Source organism: Augochlora pura, chromosome 11 (genome assembly GCF_028453695.1).
Source record: "Augochlora pura isolate Apur16 chromosome 11, APUR_v2.2.1, whole genome shotgun sequence".
Taxonomy (NCBI): domain Eukaryota; kingdom Metazoa; phylum Arthropoda; class Insecta; order Hymenoptera; family Halictidae; genus Augochlora; species Augochlora pura.
The window spans coordinates 5,498,194-5,516,212 of NC_135782.1; the positions used below are offsets into that span (position 1 = coordinate 5,498,194).

Below are 18,019 nucleotides of genomic sequence, written 5' to 3' on the forward strand. Positions count from 1 at the left end.
GGAAATAAGTAACCGAACAGAGCAGATAAATAACAAGTGGAGCATTCTTTTTACATTGTATATTTAAATATACGTATTTTTATCGTGTAACCTTTAGGAAATATTTAAAAAATATATAAATCAAATATCTTCAATGTATGAAGAATTAATTGACAAATATGTTATAGAATAATGAATTATTTATTCTATCGAAACAATCTCTATGGAGACATTTGCTTGGACGTGTCGGGTTCATTTCCTATGTGTCATTTCTATGAATATAAAATATGCCGTATATAAAATCGCGTCGTTTTTTGGTATGGAGACGCCTCGGGACTCCTCGGATGATCCTGGCGGATCCTCTGGAAATATTTTATTTTGAGGTACGGGAAAAATTTGGAGGACGGAATGACCAATAGAAAATTGAATTTTTCCGGTCGGAGAAGCTTCTCGCTATCGGCACGCATGCAAAGTAACTGTTCATCGGAGGTAGATGGCGACGGGGGGTGCGAGAGCATTTTCGTCGCGCGGTATCTGAAAAATCTGCCGGTGGTGGCGATATCATCGCGTATAGGTATTTATAGGGCCAGACCTGGCCGTCACCCTCTTATAAGCAAATACCTGAAGAGGGACCAGCCAGGGGGAGAATTCTCGTGATCTCTTCGCGTACGATTCCCTGGGCGCCCTTTCCGGTCCGAGCCGGGTCTGGCCTGGAACGCGTAACACGCATTTTTATCAAACGTTACGAGCGCTGAAACGAGCCGGATGAAAACCAATATCTTACTCCCGCATGGGAATTCGTTCCCGGGCACACCACCCGGGCTCCGGCGCACTGTTTCCTCGTCTATATTCGATCCCTTGTTTACATACGTACCTACGTGGTAGCGCCGATCCAGCGCGCCCTTTCATTCCGAACCTTTTCTAATGTCCCGCCGTCTGGGATGCTCCCCCGAGAATGAAACTCGTGTTAGACTAAAATTCGATGACCGACCCGTTCGATCCGTAGAGCTTGCTCTCTACTTGATCCAGACGGCGGATCGAGTAATCGTCGATATATTCGCGTCGATTATTTAGCATTTAACGGCGCATCGCCGGAATTACGGTTAACCCTCGTTCCAGAGACCTTTTGAAGACTTTGAAATTTTTCTCGAGATGCTGAATGTTTTCTAAAGATCCTGAATATGTTCTCGAGGCTCCGAACCCTTTTCTGAATATCAAAAAAATTAATTCGAGGTACTGGAAGCTTTCCACAGTCCCTAAGAATTTGCAACTCTTTCTGAATGTACTACAATTATTCTCAAGGTTATAAAAATTTATTAGAAGTCCTGAGAATTTTTTAAAAGGCCTCCAATCCCTTCTGAAGGATCTAAAAATATTTCCTTGAAGATAAAAATGTTTCTATTACTCTCAATATTTTTTGAAAGTTTTATAACCCTTTCCGTAGCTTCCAAAACTTTGTTGAATATCCTAAAAATTTTTTCGGTGTTCTGCAGGTATTTCTAAAAGTTCAAAAAATAATTTGCAGTCTCTAAAAATTTGTCTGGAAGCCATCTGAACATTCTGAAAATCTTCTCAAGCTTCTAGAACCCTTTTCGAGGGCACTAAAAATTCTCTCGGAGTCCTGCAACCCTTTCTGTGGGCTCTGTTCATCCCGGTGCGTTTCTCAAGGGTCCAAGAGATGTGCGAGCACCACGAATAAGGACGGTAAAGGAATTATTCCAGATTGGTTCGAGAGGAGGCCGAGACGGGGAAGGGGTATTAAACCTGGGGATGATATTTTATATCTGTCACGTAGGGGCAATTTGGTTAAAGCGAACGTGGGGTTGGAGATGACCACGAGGGGCGGAGGGCACGCGAGTTCATATAAAAAGTTTATAATCTTGGGCCTCCGGCGAGGAAAGTCGAGAGGAAAGACAAGAAATACACGAAGAAACGAACTCCGGCAACGTCCCCTCGGATACATATTAACCCTTAGTGCGCCCTTGGCGAGCGGCGGTAGCCATTTTGAGAATATGTAAACGATATTTCGGAAAGCCACGGAAACCTTGCGGCGTGTCCCCGTCGGATAAAACTGTAGTAACCGAGGTTAATAGCGTTTCGGTAAACTATACGACGGTTTGTTAATTTCCGTTTCAATCCTAATCGCCTTCCTCCTTAATAATCTCGCGACGTGTTCCTTTCGCGACCGTTCCCCTCGAGAGAACCATCGTCAAATTCGCGGGAATAAAATGTCCGGTTGAAAGGCGCTTAACGGCCATAAACGATAACCACTGTGTTTAATATAATACATATTATATATATATATATGTAATGGCCGGCAAGAGTCGCGGAAAAGTGCGCGGCGCGTATCGATTTAATATTTTTACCGGCTTACCGACGACTAACGGCCGCGGAACTGTAACGGCCCCCCGAGCTTTCCGAAAGTATTCAATAATTTTCGCACGTCTTTTTGAAATCGTCTGGCGCTGAGCAGAGGGAAAGAGGGTTTTCCCTCTTTACAGATATATAGGCTATCTCTACACACCGGCACGTAAGCCCGCACCGACGCCGGGATTTAAACTCAAGCGTGGAAAGCTTATACAAAGCTCCAAATTTATTGGATGGAAATCCTCTCGGCATAAGCGTGCAAGTTCCCCTACAGGGGCAAAGTTGCTCGCCAGGATTAACACTTTCCTATCTTCTACTCAATGCGCGGCCATTCCACGGTAAACTTGCCCGTTTCTCTACTTATTCATTCCGCCCGGATTTTTACCCGACCCGCGACGCCTGTTTCTACCTTTACGGTCAACACTAACGCGCCGCTTTACCCTTCTCATTACTCTCGAGACCTCTCGTCCACGCGCGACTGTCTTTAGAGGATGATCTCCGACACTCGGAAACTACTTGCGTTTATACAGCTTTTCTCTGAATACAAGGATTCAGTTCCAGTCCATTTATTTACGGATTCAACTACCTTGTATACGCTTGATACAAAATATATAATTGCATGCAAGTATAAAAATATAATTGTAAAAACTTATAAATTATGTGAACTTAAACTGGGAACAAAATAATGAACGGTTATAAGCTGTTGTATAAATGTCGTATAATTGTACGATTAATGAAGAATGATTAAAGCGAAAGCTAACATTTCTCCAATGATATTCCTTTGATTGATTTAGTAAAAATGGAAGGTGCGATAAAAAATAATCGATACAACGTGTGCGCGATAAAGACGATCGTTCGGTTATCGATTTCTCGCTTACGTATTATATTCGATTAAAATCATATCTAAAGATTAAACTTGAAGTTTATCCGAAAAATCTTCGGAAGTCCGCGTCCATTAAATCTTACTTCCATTGGCTCGTTTCCACCGTCCTCCAATAGCAATTTCTTTCTCTTACCGCGGGTAAGCCGGTGTAACCCGCGGAAAGCTTAATTCCAAAGCGGAACCGACTTCGCATAAGTTTCCGGGGTCGCGCGCAGTCAAGGCGTTCCCGGTTTAAACAAATAGCGGCGACCCCCGCGGGGAGAGGGGGGGGGGGGGGGGCGGGAGGGTAGAGGAACGAATAAACATGATCTACGCCGGCATTCCGGCGCGCACAATTATCGTCGCGATGGTATTTTTCGGAAAGCTCGCCCCCGTGTCCTCGTATCCTCTTTGCCTTGGGGGCCCCGCCTACGCCCGCGGGGAGCCCCACGGTTCTGCAGCTGAAAAGTTTCCTGGCGGGATTTGGGAAGCGAGGCGAAAACGCGGCGCTTTCCTGCCGAGGAAATACTGGCCTGGTGGGGGCCTCCACCAGGATAACGCCGCCCTGCTGCCGCCGACGCCGACGGCAACCAGCCAGCGACCCCGAGGAAATACCATTCCCGGTGAGAAACGCTCGGTCGCAGAATTGTTTGCAATTTTTAAAACGCGAATCTCATGCTTTCGTGCGCCGCATCATTCTGCCCCGATATTTTTATTTCATCGCCGGACGAGCGACGTTCCGTCGTCGGTGTCTTTCGGCTCGCGTTTCGTCCGCGGACCGATTTATCGCGATTTTTTGGCGTTCAGAGTCGAAGAAGAATTTCAACCCTTCGGAATCGAAAGGATCTTTTGATAAGTTTTACGAAAATTTTGAAAATCATTATAGTCTTGTGATATTTCATTGGAGATAAGATTTTGTGTTATTATAGTATGAGAAAGTCAGATAATTGAAAAGAAATGCCACTTTGATATGGATAAGGTTGTAAAGGGTTAATAGATACTTATTTCGTAGCTTCTGAAGTATTTATAATGGACAGCCTGTCGATAGACGCGTAAACGAAGGGGTTGAACGAGACTGTAGAATTAATTAACGTTTATTAACAATTTATTGGCATCCCAATCACCTATTTTGTACCTTGTCATTAAATACAAAATTATTTATATTAATCTAATCGTAGAATAATTTGGCGAACCATTTAATAACACAAAAAACAGTAGACAATTTTTAGACCAGATTCTCTTTATTATAATAAAATAGTACGCTCTTCAGTTAAATCAAATGCATTGTTTACGCGTCGTTACATGAAATTTTGATTGTCAAGGAGGAATACGAATCTAGAATCTCGGCTCATCGCAAATTAGCATTTTCGTCATTAGCCGCGGGTAGATCGAGCGCGAAGCGTTTAGCCGGCCGATTTACTAGTGAATTTTCCGCGGCGAAATCTTCGATCAAAGGTTCCATTTCCAGGGCGGTTGCACGGGCAGGGCCATTCATAAAATTCATCAACTCTTATAGAAGGAAAAAGTCAAAAGCAAGGAAAATCCTGAAAGGAACCTCGAAGGATCTGGAAGGAAGGTCTGGGCGAGCGAGCGAGCAAGCGAGCGAGCTAGTGGGCGGAGATAATGGGAGTCTTGAAATTGGATTATCAATCTCCACGACTCCTCGACCTCTTGCGCAGGTATTCCCCTTTCGTCTTTAGAATTAAGATCAGCCGGGCTTTTTCCAACGACCTTCGTTCCTCAACGTTTCCTTTTCCCGGTTCCAGCGGCGCGAACGCAAAAATTACCTCCTCGCCTCGGAATAAAACCCATTCCGCCGGGCTGATCGTTAAAACCGGGGGAGAGCGGAGAGAAAGAGAGAGAGAGAGAGAGAGGGAGCAACGGAAGGGAAGAAAAAGATCCATTCCGGGTAAATTACGGAACACCAAACGGCGCCGGTGCAACCGGGAAACGTTTGTCGCGACAAAAGCTCGATCCTCTGGATCATCCAGCGAACCTAGATCTCGCGAAGGGGTGAGTTCGTGCGCGATGCTTCACTCACCCTAATCCTTTTTATTCGCGAGCGAGGACTGCGTGCGGGTCCACCTTAGCTTGGAACCTTTCGAGGCGAAAAAAAAGCGAAGAATAAGAAGACGAAGAAAGAAAAGAAGAAGAAGAAGAAGAGGAAGAAGGTGGAGGTGGAAGAGGAGAAGAAGAAGTAGAAGGGAACGGCGTGGCATTTATGGAGTTAACATTTCTAAAACTCGCCGGTTCCCGCTCGACGGCGGAACGAGAGGGAACGGGGATGGCGTGGGAGAAGGAGGGAGGGGGTTGGGGACGAGCGAGAGGGAAACAGAAAAGCAAAAAAGATAGAAGCGCCGGAGCGAGTTTGGTGGACGGGGGTAATGGCAGTCTTGGAATTGCGTTATCAATCTCCGGACCCCTCGGCCCCTCGACAACCCCCTCGCCGCCCTACGGCCACTACGCTCGACTCCATTCCATTCCATTCCATTCCACCCCTTCTCCGCTTCGAAACCATCCTAGAAACTCACGGAACCCATCTCGCCCCCCCGGCCCCCGATCCCCGCCCCCGCGCCGCGCCGGTTTTCCCGCGCTAGGGGAGGCCCCCCACGTGAAACACGGGGCTTCCGGAGAATGCTGCCGCGCAAGCTCTGTCCCCACTTCCTCGGCGCATGACGCCGCTCTCCATTCCCTTCGATGTATATGCATGACAACCCACCCCCGCGCGCCCACCCGGAGCCCGACGTCTTTTTACCGCCCGCCTCTTAACCGAATACCCTTATTGCGTTTTATATTTTATCTGGCCGTTTCTAGTTTCGAATCGCGCGTTTTTCCTGAGCCCCGTTAAATGGTCTTGATCAAGACGACCCGGGCCCGCGCCGTAGGTGTCTCTTCCACCCCTTAAGGATTTCAGGTTCCTGGAACGGGGATGACCCTTCCGAGACGATCGAAATGTCGCCGGACTCGTCTCCTTCTCAGATACTTCGACAATAGACCAGCCTATTATTGTTTCGAAATGATTTTAAGTTGGCAGGTCTTTTCCACCCCCTAATTCGATCTTTTTAATATACTATTAATTCATTATTCATCGATTATCGCATTTCTTTCTATTTATAAATCTTGTTCAAACTAAGCTTCTGAAACCACCCCCTGTCTTTTAATTCTCTTTAAGCCATCCTTTAATAATTCTTGTTAATAAATTAGAGAAAGGTATAGCCCTGAGCTTTGTGCAATTCGTTTTCCAGATTTCGTGTGGCAAGGCTTGCCAGTTTGCTGAGCGATTCCCGCAGAACGTTGCTTTCGTTCAGATCGCCTTGGAGATTAAATTCTCGAGACGTAAGATTCAGTCATCCTGAAGCCGCGATGACAATCTACCCTTGTCAAGCAACGTGGTGACGGCTTGATTGCCGCTGATCGCTGATACGGAAAGCGAGGTGGAAGTATACAGGGTGTCCGATTTAATTGAAACTCGATCCGCGACTTTAATTCAAGACTCAAACATTTATCCCACATTTCTTCGTCTACGAGTATATTTTACTACGATCCAATCCCGTAGGCGACCCTATCCACGATGCAATAAATTGCGAAACCTCGGCATCGACGTCACCCTCTTGCGAAAATTCCAGCACATACTTTATTCGGCTGAAGAGGGACAGTTCGTGGACAGATAATATTCATGAACAGAATAATCGATCGCTTCTGCTTTGAGAGACTTCTTTTTCTCCCTTTTTTCGATAAACGTCATCGTTTAAAAAGAAGTTGAGAAAAACCCGTGAAGAAATCGCCTGCGTTTATTTGAACGAAACGAGAGTTTCGTTAAAACTAGGAAACCGCCGATTAAGTGGGAGAACCGTGACAAACGCGGTTCTATTTCGGCGGAAACATTTCCACGGCTGAGACCCTTACGGTCGCTGTAATGGGCAAAGACAGCGGCCGGGTACACGAAACTGCCATTATCTACTACCGTATTAGTCTCAATCTGATAGCAGTTCCAATGATTCTCCTGATCAACGTTTGCCAAGGCAACAAAGTCCGCGCGAATTGGATAGCGAGAAACGTACGAACGTTTAATTAAAATCACGACGATCATGCCGCACCGTTCGTAACCAAGAACTATCGCATCAATTTCCGCGGTTTTCTTTCCTCCTATCTCCGCGCGCTGTTCGCAATTCCGTCGCGGTTAATAACTAGGCCAATTTTGCTAAGCTGTGAATCACACGGAGAAAGCCATTCGCTTCGTTGAAATATTTTATCAGGCTGTAAATTAAACAGCGGGGCTTCGTTAAATTTTATACACGCGATTAATATCGTGTGTGTGTGTACGGAGAACATTTGATGTGCATAGTAACTGGAAGATAACCGTTGCCATGGAATTGCGGTTTTATTATTTATTCGTTAAACATTGCTGGGCCAGATTGCGTTACACGATTAAAGAATTCAGTGGACGGAATTATTCAAGGAAATCGACTGTTTTTGCGGGACCGTGTGCTTTCCGCATAATTGGGCTTTGTCTTGCAGCCATATTATGGGGGGTGGCAATGAGCAAATGGGAATAAGGGTGACAGGAACAATGGCAATGAAACAATGGCAGAATCCAGTGCTCTCTCCACAATGGAGTCTCGGCCCCAAATGGCGCCGTTATTATCACGATAGCACTGCTTCCTTCGATATTTCGAATCAACATTCATTACGAACAAATTATTACAAAAATCTCCTAACCTCTATTTTAAAAAAACATGTGCTCGTTCTAGAATTAAAAATCTCAGAAATCCTAATCATGACGAATCTAAGATTACTAATGAAACTAAAAAAAAGCCTTAGGGGTTGAAACTGCTTTCAACTTGATCACTTGTAATCGGTAAACATTATAATACTCTTACACTATCAAAAAGCCTGACAAAGGTGCGGATAACGGTTATAGCGCGGCGTAGACGAATTGCTAGCGAAGTCTGGCAGGGGTTGGGGGGCCAGCTCGCGATAGGATCGGCAGGTGAAGAAAGATAAGGGTGGCTTCCATCGAGGATAGAGAGGCAGTAAGTAATCCTATCGGCATCGCGGTATGCGCGGAAGAAGACAAAATGGCGGTGGGTGAAAGGACGGAGGACAAGAGGCAAAAGGGCGGCTTTCCTATACGCTCACGAAATGCCGCGCGACCGGGCTACCAACTTGATAGCGTATCGCTTTCCACGGACCCAAAGGTTACCGAATCGTTTCGAGACTATCTTAATGGTCGGATAGATCGTTTGATACTATGGGTGAGTCGTAAAGGCTATTGCTCTGCCCTCCGTCCTCCCGTTCCAACGTATTCCCAACCCCTGCGCTGCTTTCCACCACGGAGAAAGCTGGCTTAGCGCCACCCGAGGATGCCTCGTCCCTTCTGTCTCTATACGCACCTCATTTATACCCCGGAAATGTCGGCATCCAGCGCCGCTTCTGTCGATCGGCTACTGTCAGTAATTAATTCTGAAATTATCTGTCTCTTTCGGGCTGGTTCATCCATCTCCCCTCTCGATACCATTTTCGTTGCATCAGGGTAGAATTAATGGAATTGGAGCTTCCAAGTGCAACTGTGGTCATTCTATACAGGACATTGATTATGTCCTATGATTTTGCTCCATTTACTCTAATCACAGTACCAACTATAATTTATATAATCGAATTATACACTTAGTTATATACCACAAATGTAAGTCTATGTCTTTCACTCTATGTGATAATATAGTCTCATACTTTTACTAGATTAATAATTACTTTCATAGCAATTCCATTTTGAGATAAGGTAATTTAATATAAAAATAGCCCAGCATATCAAATCAAAAACTAATTGAATACCTTTCATGTTAATTTATATATATTCTCAATATATAGACATGATAGAAAATATTTATATTAAAAATTCACAGGCTTAGATATTTGAAATTGTATTTTTCCAAGAAAAGAAAGTTTCATATTTCTTAACATTTTATTTAAGCTACTGTTGATGGTCCTCGCTGACATTTTGTACGAGGGGTTGACGAGAAACAGGGGTGACGTTAGCGAAAGGTCAAAATAAATTAAAATATCTAATAAAAATACTAATACATCTTTTGTCATCACAGTTACAATGATTATAACTAAATACTAAAAAATATTGAAATCCTACAAAATAACAAATACAACATATTAAAATAGCAAATGAAAAATCCGACTATGTTTCATCCAATTTATGTTCCTTTCATAAAACAGAGTACAAACAAGAATTGCAAATTAAAATCACCAGATTAAAAGACAAAGTTTGCTGTAACCAAGTACCAAAAAATCGGCGGACCGCGCGCAAAATGATTAATTCGCGCAGCAACGTTCGATCGTGCCATTCGATAAACAATTTCGCGCACGAATCCCCCCGGTGAAGCGACGCGGCATAAATGTATAATTTTCCGTGAAATAAAAGTGCGGCGACGTCGGCCGGGAGATCGCGGCCGGGCGCGCGGCACGATAACCGTATTTGTCCCGGCATAAAAACGCGAATCATCGGGAATCATTCCGTTCGCGGGCGTATCGTTAATCGGTGGCTCATGAATTTCGCCGGCGGTGTTCACGGTTCTTATCTCGGTAAATATTTCGAAATTTCCGCGGGCCGTTTCGCGGGCCATATTTAATGCGATTCCCGCGGGCCGTATTTAAAGGCGTTAACAATAATTAAAAATTATGTGCCCGGCAGGAGGGTGGCTTAGCGAGGCCGGTTGTCCGCGGGAATTGGAAAATATTCGAAAAATCGATCCGCACGCCGCGGGATCCACCTGCGCCCGTCGCCGGGGGCGCGCCCGGCCCGGGAAGACAACGCGCGCGGAAATTTCGCTTCTTGCTCTTCCGTGGGGTACGCGCGCGCCTCTGCCTGGGAATTATAAGAAAGAAGAGGGCGGGCTTGTGCAGCGTATTTCGCGGGCAGAAATACGAGAGGAAGCCGTAGCGCGGTTTCGCGAACGAGAGAACCCGGTATTGAAACTAATTAATATCATTCTCCCCTCTTTTGCAGTGACATTTATACGCCCCGGGAACAATGCGAGCGGCGTGTAACTTAATTAAGGCAACGACGCGGACCTGACCGTGGCTTTGCGGCTACCGTTTCCCTATATCCGGTTCGCGCATTATTATCTAGTCTGCTCTCTCTCCCTCCGCCGCCTCTCCCTCACCCCGTCTCTCTCCGACTCCCTGTCTCGCCGAGCCGTTTTGCGAACCGTGAAACGCCGCAACGCCCACCCAGGAATTGTGTTTGTTGCGTACCGTTCGGGCTCGCGTACGTTTCACTCTGTCTTCCGTTAAATCTGCTTCTCCGGCGGACCGAGAAAATGCTCGAATATTCATGGAACATCCCCGAAGACGCGCCGTACGGGATTAATTTTTTTCCGCGACGGTTCGCGAGCTCGGACGATCCTCGAACGAAAATCATAACGCATCGAAATACTTGCGAATGTACAAATTTCGTAGGTTCTCTCGTTGACGCTGGATTTCGTCAAATTAGTTTTGAGTGTCGCAATAAGAGAGAAAATTTAATTCCACCAAGAATATTACAGTAGAATCTCGTTTATCCATACCTTGAATAACTACATAATTGCAAAATAAATAAAAATCATGACAGAAAATTAGCGACTACCACCCTGAGTAATCTAACGAAAGCGCACGCTTATAAAATTGATTAAAAAATACAGAAAAGGAGTTGATATTAATCCGAAAGAACTCAAATAAAGCAAAATGTTTCGCAATGACATAGGATACAATGAAGGAGGTTGCGAATAATCGCGGATAGCAGGGAACAAGCAAACTGATTCAAGTTTATCGGCGCACCTTCGAACAATGAAGTCCCACGTCCCCAGGAGTGAAATTTACGACACGGCAGCCAATGACGGCAGTAAATGTTCCGAAACCCGTGACCGGTGTGTACGGAGTAGCAGTTATGTTTCACGAGGAGTCAATTATACCGTGATCCGTGTTTCGACAAGCCATAAGTTAGCCGGAATCACCGACAGGTATACCCGATTAAATCGCAATAATGAGCTCGTCGAATAATCCGCGGCAAAAACGAGGCGACGAGTTCATCGTCAAGTCCCATCGGAAACCGGTGGCGTATACCTGCCGGCTTGTATAGGCGCAGACGATGTCGGCAATCTAATCAATTTACGCGAAAATACCGATCGAAAACGCCGAGTACAATCCTTTCGTGTTTGGAAAGATTCGGCTTGAATTTTGGCCACATAGGAGTGCTATTGGATGAGGGTTGACTGATTATCCCTAAATTTTGGATCTGTTTATTATTAGATTGTGGAACTTTATGTAAAATATAAATTTTCTTTATGAATTTAAAAATGGAGAGTTGACTAGAAATGTATCTATTCTCTGAATAATTTTAATTATTTAAAAGCAGCATGACCGTGTCCTTTTATTCTTACTATGTTCTTCTATTTTGTATTTCGTGTTAACTTTCTCGTAAATGCACAAAATTCGCAATCTAGTTATTATTGGGTATTATATAAAGTTCCCTCGATTATATACAATTTCTTAAACCTAAAAATTTCAACGAAGCTGTTCCATTTAATGTAGACACGATGAAGCACAAATATTTCGTTTTAAAGAACCCGAATAAAAATGTGCAATTTATCTTACCCATAAGAAAAAGTCTACAATATCATCGAATAAAATACCAAGCTAAAAAAAATAAAGATTTAGCTTATTGAAATGAAGAAGAAGATTGAAATGAATCTCAAATAAATTTCATATACCTTTCAGTCGTCTCAGTAGATAATCTCACTTAGACATCCGCATCCGAAAGCCCAGTGACGCGATTAATTCTGAAAGCGATCAAAGGCGACAAATTGACGAGCAGAGCTAACCGAAAATCCATGGAACTGCCGTTTTGCCGTCGGCGTCGCGGGCGTCGCGTCGGCGAGCGCCGGTCCCGAGACAGGGGACGTTAAAACGTCAAGAGGCCTGATAGGTAGCTGGTACAGCGGTGGGCATAACTGCCTGATTAAAAGTAACGACTGAAAGCGTAAACGTAATTTATGGCCAATCACGGAGCCACCTAGTTTACGTCGTCGGCCGGTTGGCCGGCGAAGATAGAGGCTCGCCGACGTTCCGCCGTCTCGGTTCATCTCGGATCATCGTCTCGCGACGCCCCTCTCCGTTCCCTCCTGTCGGCCCGTCTTCTCTCATCCCGCCCCTGTCATTCAAAAAGGTGTCAACGACAATCGCTTTTACGAGATACTTATTAATTGTTACTGCGCTTTTACGACGACATAAAAGCGCGGTCTACGACCGTTTGAGTGGGCACGACGGCGTAAGGGGGATTCCCCCGGCGGATTATTGCCTCCGATGAGGCTATACGAGCTTCGGTATAGCTGCACACGACGCCACGCTCGGCCTCCTTGTTCCATCGAAGACGGGAAAACAATATAATGACCGACGGGCCCAATTAACCGACGCCGTCGCCACGAGAAACCTGTTTGTCGACGGACAAGCAACGGTCAAAAACGCGGCACTTTCCGCGTTTTAGAAATCGCTTTTTAGGCGGCACCCACATTATGCTTGTTTATGCGGAGTCAGACTTTCGCTGATGATTCTATGGAAATCGAAGAGGAATCCGGCTGGTCCATTAGCCGATTTATTGCTAATCGTCGCGGTGAGAAATTTATTCGCTTTCGCTCGCGGGGTCGAGAGAATAGAGACATTATTGCTCTTTCAGGCGGAGTGGTGATTAAAGATTGCAAAAAGTTATGGCGGAGGGATCGATTGGATGGATGAATGTCGATTCCGCAGGTTCGAGTTTTAAAGGATTCTCTGTCTTGCCGAGCACGATTGCTTCTTCGAATCGCGGCGCAGTTTATTAAGCTGTTTCATTCAATTAAGTCGTCCCCGACTGACGATTCTCGAGTTTCGCAGTATCCGAAAATGGCCGCCACTTACCTATCTGCGACAGTTCGTTCCTAGTGGTCCTCCCGTAGCAATCAAATCCGTTGGCCAAACTCAAAGAAAACAATTCTATAGAGGTTCACGCAAAGATAATGTATGTGAAACCTTGAGCGTTCTCATGGGCCTTGCTCGTTTATCCATGAGAATAACCCCATTCGATTGTTGTTTTCGTCAGCTAAGAAAAAACATAGAAAAAGACCCGACAGTTTGCTATTTTTGCAGAGTTTAGCTCCACGAACTAATAGCAAGCCGAATTTCAATTTTTAACTACCGTTCTTATATTAACAATAAAATATTTTATGTTCCAGATTTCTTGAGGCATCCATCTCAAACTCGTGGAATCATCGAGGGGTCCCATAATCCATTGAAGTGGAGAAAATGGTTCTTGAAGACTTGGTTTCATTTCTATGCTATACCGGGAAATTAAAGAAACAAGACACTACAGGACAGTGTTACTAATTTTTGGCTAGTTCCCAAAATTTATTTTTATTACAATATATTCCACCAGACTGATTTCACTAATTACTACTCAAGATATCATCTATCTAATTCGCTTTCATTAATTAAATTTTCCATTTTGTTTTAGTGGAAATTTTTGGAGTTAATTCTCGGAATTCACCTGCTTAAAATTAAACTAACAGTGTCCACACATTTCGTGTCAAAGCTGTGGTTTATTTGCCATGGATTTAGCAAGAGAACCTCTTGTCTCGATCTCAAGGAAACAGTTTCAACGAATTGACGAAATCCGGCCAAGGTATCCATGAAATCGTCGCGAAAGCCAAAACCGAAGAAAAAGGTGAATTAAATGTGGCACGGAGGTTTAAGGCGGGGGTTGCAACGCAAAGGGTTGTAAGAGTCGGCGGCGGTGGAGGATGATGGCGCAGTCTAAGCTTTAAGCTTTGGGTAACGGGAACGGAGAGGCGACGGTAACGCCTTCGCGCAAGTAAAAGAGAGTTTTTCTTTTCGTTCGGCTCGTAGCCCCCGCCGCGGCTTATCTCCCTACTAAATCCAGCAATTTTAATACGCGTTTCTCGGCAATTTCCGTGCTACACGCTCCGCCGTCGACTTAGCACCCCTTCCGAGTCGGTTGCCCTCCGTCCCGCCTCTCGTCCTCTCACGGTTTTTCCATCCCTTTTCCCGTCTCCCGATTCGACCGCCCCTACGTCTTCCCCCGTTTTACCCTTCTTTAAATAAACTTTATTTTTACGGTGCTATTTAAAGCAATTTCTGATTTCCCTTAATTCATTACGACGCCGTTCCCTATAGCCCTCTTAATGCGGCCCCCGGCATTGCTGGCATTTCTCATTTCATCCCCCCCTCGTGAGAGACGCGATACCCCGTGTTCGACGCCGCGATTTCTTGAATTCCTTATGATTTGATCTTTTTCCTCGCAGACGGCCGCCGACGGTCTGCTACTCTGCTTCTAGATGGTAATTTCTACTGCTGATATAGTCTGGTCTGCGAGCTTATAGTCGGAACTATGCGACTCGATGGTTATCCTTTACAGAAGCTTTTAAAATGCGGAATTATAGGAGTTCGTCAGAGAGAAGTATTTTATTTCTAATTTCATTTTTTTGTTACATGGATGTACAAGCAGCCTCGTTAAATTAAATAAAACCAATAATACCTAAAATAAATATAACTAAATATCCTTAAATTAAAGTACAACTAATAATGTATAAATTAAAATATAAATAATACATTTTTGTATTACATTACACCCGCACATTCGCTAATTAAAATATAACCAAGTATTGAAAAAAATTCTCAAACTATCGTACAACTAGAAAACCATAAATTCAGTACAAATAAAAGTTCTTAAATTAAAGTAAAATTAGAGAAACGTAAATCCAGTGCAACGAAAAATTCTTAAATTAAAGTACAACTATAAAATCCATAAATAAAGTACAAACAAATATCCTTAAACTAAAATACATCTAAGAAATTAAAATACATCTAAGAAATCACAAGTCAAATGCAACTAAAAATACATAAAATCGAACTACAATAATAAAAACGTAAATACAACAGAAAATTCTTAAGTAAAACACAATCGCAGTAAGAGAGTGTCTCGCGTACACGGAGGTTTGAAAACGTCGATAACTATCCGGGAATAAAGCTGCAATGAACTCCGCGCGCAAACCCTGCATCGAAAAGTTCCAACCCCGAGCGATCTTTCCAACAGCCTCGAATTACCGGGGCAGCTCGAAAACGCGGGCCGACACACGTACAAGTAACAATCGACTGTGTCGCGCGGAGGAATTTTTCTCGGTTATACGGAGCACACGGACGGGGAACGATCGTTAGGGTATCGCAATAATCGGTGATAAAGATGTGGGTTAATAAACCGATCGCCGACTGGTGGCGGCACCGGCCTGGCCCCGGGCGAACTTTCTTCCCCGGGAGAAAATTGAGTCGGATTTGAGTTATGGGAATGGCGGGCCGCGTTCGTCCCCCGCGTTTCTGCTCTAGCGGAGCAAACCTCCCCCGCCCGGTGTCTATCCCCGACCCTCTTCCGCTCGCAACACATCTATCGCCATTACCGTGTCGCGGGGGTAGGGAAACTTGTAAATAAAAAGGAGTAACGATGACGTAACCATCGTTTCGCGGTTGGCGGGCCACCAGCAGCCGGGCCTCCTCCACCTCCCTGTCCTATTGATCCGAGAAGGGCGGGGGAGTGAAGGAGCGAGCGGCGTCAATAACAATCGATTATTGTTTCAGGAGTTCCTCGTAATAGGCTCGATGTCTTTATTTTTCTCTCGCCGCTGGAATTACCTTCCCGGTGGCTTTTTCCTATGGCTCGGTCTAGACTGGCTTTGGAAACTTCGATTCGTTCGATCCGCCGCTTTCCGGGACTCTCTGGCCATTGTATTTTTCGACACTGTCGCTGCTATACACCGTTCGGCTGCGAAAAAGTGGAGAAACATTCTATTTAATTTATTGTTCTTCGAGGGGCGAAATTAGTACTTAATTAATTTCCCCACTTGTGTACTGGGGGTGTTTGTGCTTCTAAAATGGTTTATAGACTGTCTACAATTAAAATCGAGGAATAGAATACATGTTAAAAATTGCTTATACTAGTTTAAATATTTCTCTGTTCTCTAAAAAATAGTTCGGCATTTACGATTAAACATTTAGTATTTATTCTTGATATTCAAGCACTTGTACGCACATCGATCGATTCGAAATACAAGGGATGGAATATTACTTCCTTAAAGTATTAAGCACCATTATAAGTGGGTGCTTTAAAATATTGTAAAGCACAATAATTATTAAATTAACAAGGTAGAATGTTTTCTTGGTCAACTAGGACGGCTAACAAAATGGCACCGGGGCTCGAGGCAGCCGGTACCAACCAGGCAAAACAATTCTAAAACCGAGGGCCTCCCGACACTCGGTAACAGCGAAGATAAGACCGCGATAAAGCGGAATCGCGGATACAAAGTCGAAGGCAGAGAAGACATCGGTAAAAAGGGGTCGCGGATTCCCACGTCCGCCGTCGCTGCGGGCAATTCGGTATCAGTTCAGATCATTATACATTCATACCCCCTTCAGGAGGTTAAGCAGGGAGCGGGTTTCTACTTAGCAATAAATTCGGGCTTGCGAGGCAATTACTCCGGCGCGGCCATAAGCGGGCGATAGTCTAAGATTAAAAGAGTAAGAAGGAGAAGAGAGAGAGTTAGCGAGCGAGCGAGCGAGCCAGTGAGAGAGAGGAGAGAGAGAGAGAGGTTCTTGGGCCGCCATAAAGGTGGAGCAGGGTGACACGCCGTTGGCCGCAGGTAGGCAACGCGATAAATATGATTTTTGTGTGAAACCGTCTGGAAGATGCGGGATTTGATCACCAGGGGTGGTCCCTGCGCTCGTACGTCACGCGGCACGGTCCTTGTCCTGTTGGCTCACCTCCTGCTCCCTCTGGCCCACCTCTGCCCCCCCTCCCCCCCTCCTCTGACCACCTCGCGTACCCCTCTTGCACCCCTCTCGCCACGAAATGCCGGGCAAGATCATCGAGGCCCATGGACTACCAAAGACATTCAAGGTCCCCGTGACGTCGTCCGTCAGCTCCGCTCGGAAGGGGACCGACTGGCTCCCTTTCTGCTTCTTTGTCCATCTTCTCCCCCTTTTGTCTACCCCGCCGCCGTCTTTCCCTGGCGCATCTTAATCTAGATATACCCAGCCTCTGACCTCCGTGCCTCGCCCGGCTAACAACTAATCCTATCTCTTACCTAAACCACCCCTCCGCCGTCCCCCAGCAGACTTCCCTCCTCCTTCCCCCCCTCTTCTCTTTCGTATCTTTCCGCCGGCTCTCCTCGACCATCCCTTTTCTCCGCGTTCTCCCGAGGACCCGACAGGTTTGTACGACACGGTCGTTGTTTCGCCGTTTGAATCCTTTTTCCCTGGCCCTCATCCCCGACCGAGAATGCCACCGCACGCTATTTATAGCCGACAGGACAAGGATCGCTGGGAAGTACGCTGGTAATCTCGCCGACTATCGTTAATAGAGTCGTTCCGAGTTCGACTAGCAACCCCGACCGGTCCACCCGGGCTGGTTCAATTTCGACCATTGTGTAACGCGGATAGTTGGCTCGCTGTCGCGAGATTTACGTTTATTCGCGGATGTACCGGTGCCCTCTAAGTCAGTCACACCCCCCCGACCGTAACTCCTCGTTTCGAAGAGCCGTTTCTCGCATGCCGGAGACTTTTGCTCGCGGAACGAACACGGATGTTTGCTGCGAGATTGAGTCTAGTCGAAACTCCGACTGCATCGCCGGAATGAGGAACCGGTGAACGCTGCTATCGAAATAAAAGCTAGGGCAACTTGGTTATTGAGTGGAGGATCGGTAAAGGGTAGGTAGGTAGCTTGGCTAC

General features: G+C 45.4%; 1 protein-coding gene across 12 annotated transcripts in view; it reads right to left on the reverse strand.

Moving 5' to 3' along the window:
* Positions 1 to 18,019, reverse strand: part of LOC144477212 (uncharacterized) — a 541,837-nt gene that overhangs the window by 87,590 nt on the left and 436,228 nt on the right. For 7 of the 12 annotated variants that reach the window (XM_078194730.1, XM_078194738.1, XM_078194737.1 and 4 more), the window contains one exon: positions 14,693 to 16,058. The exons of 3 other annotated variants lie outside the window; for them this stretch is intronic. In XM_078194730.1, the coding sequence (XP_078050856.1) occupies positions 15,925 to 16,058 (134 nt within the window). In that variant the 3' untranslated portion in view covers positions 14,693 to 15,924. Of the gene's footprint in view, positions 1 to 14,692; positions 16,059 to 18,019 lie in introns of those variants that run through there. 2 more of the 12 variants (XM_078194741.1, XM_078194733.1) reach the window with 1 other exon arrangement.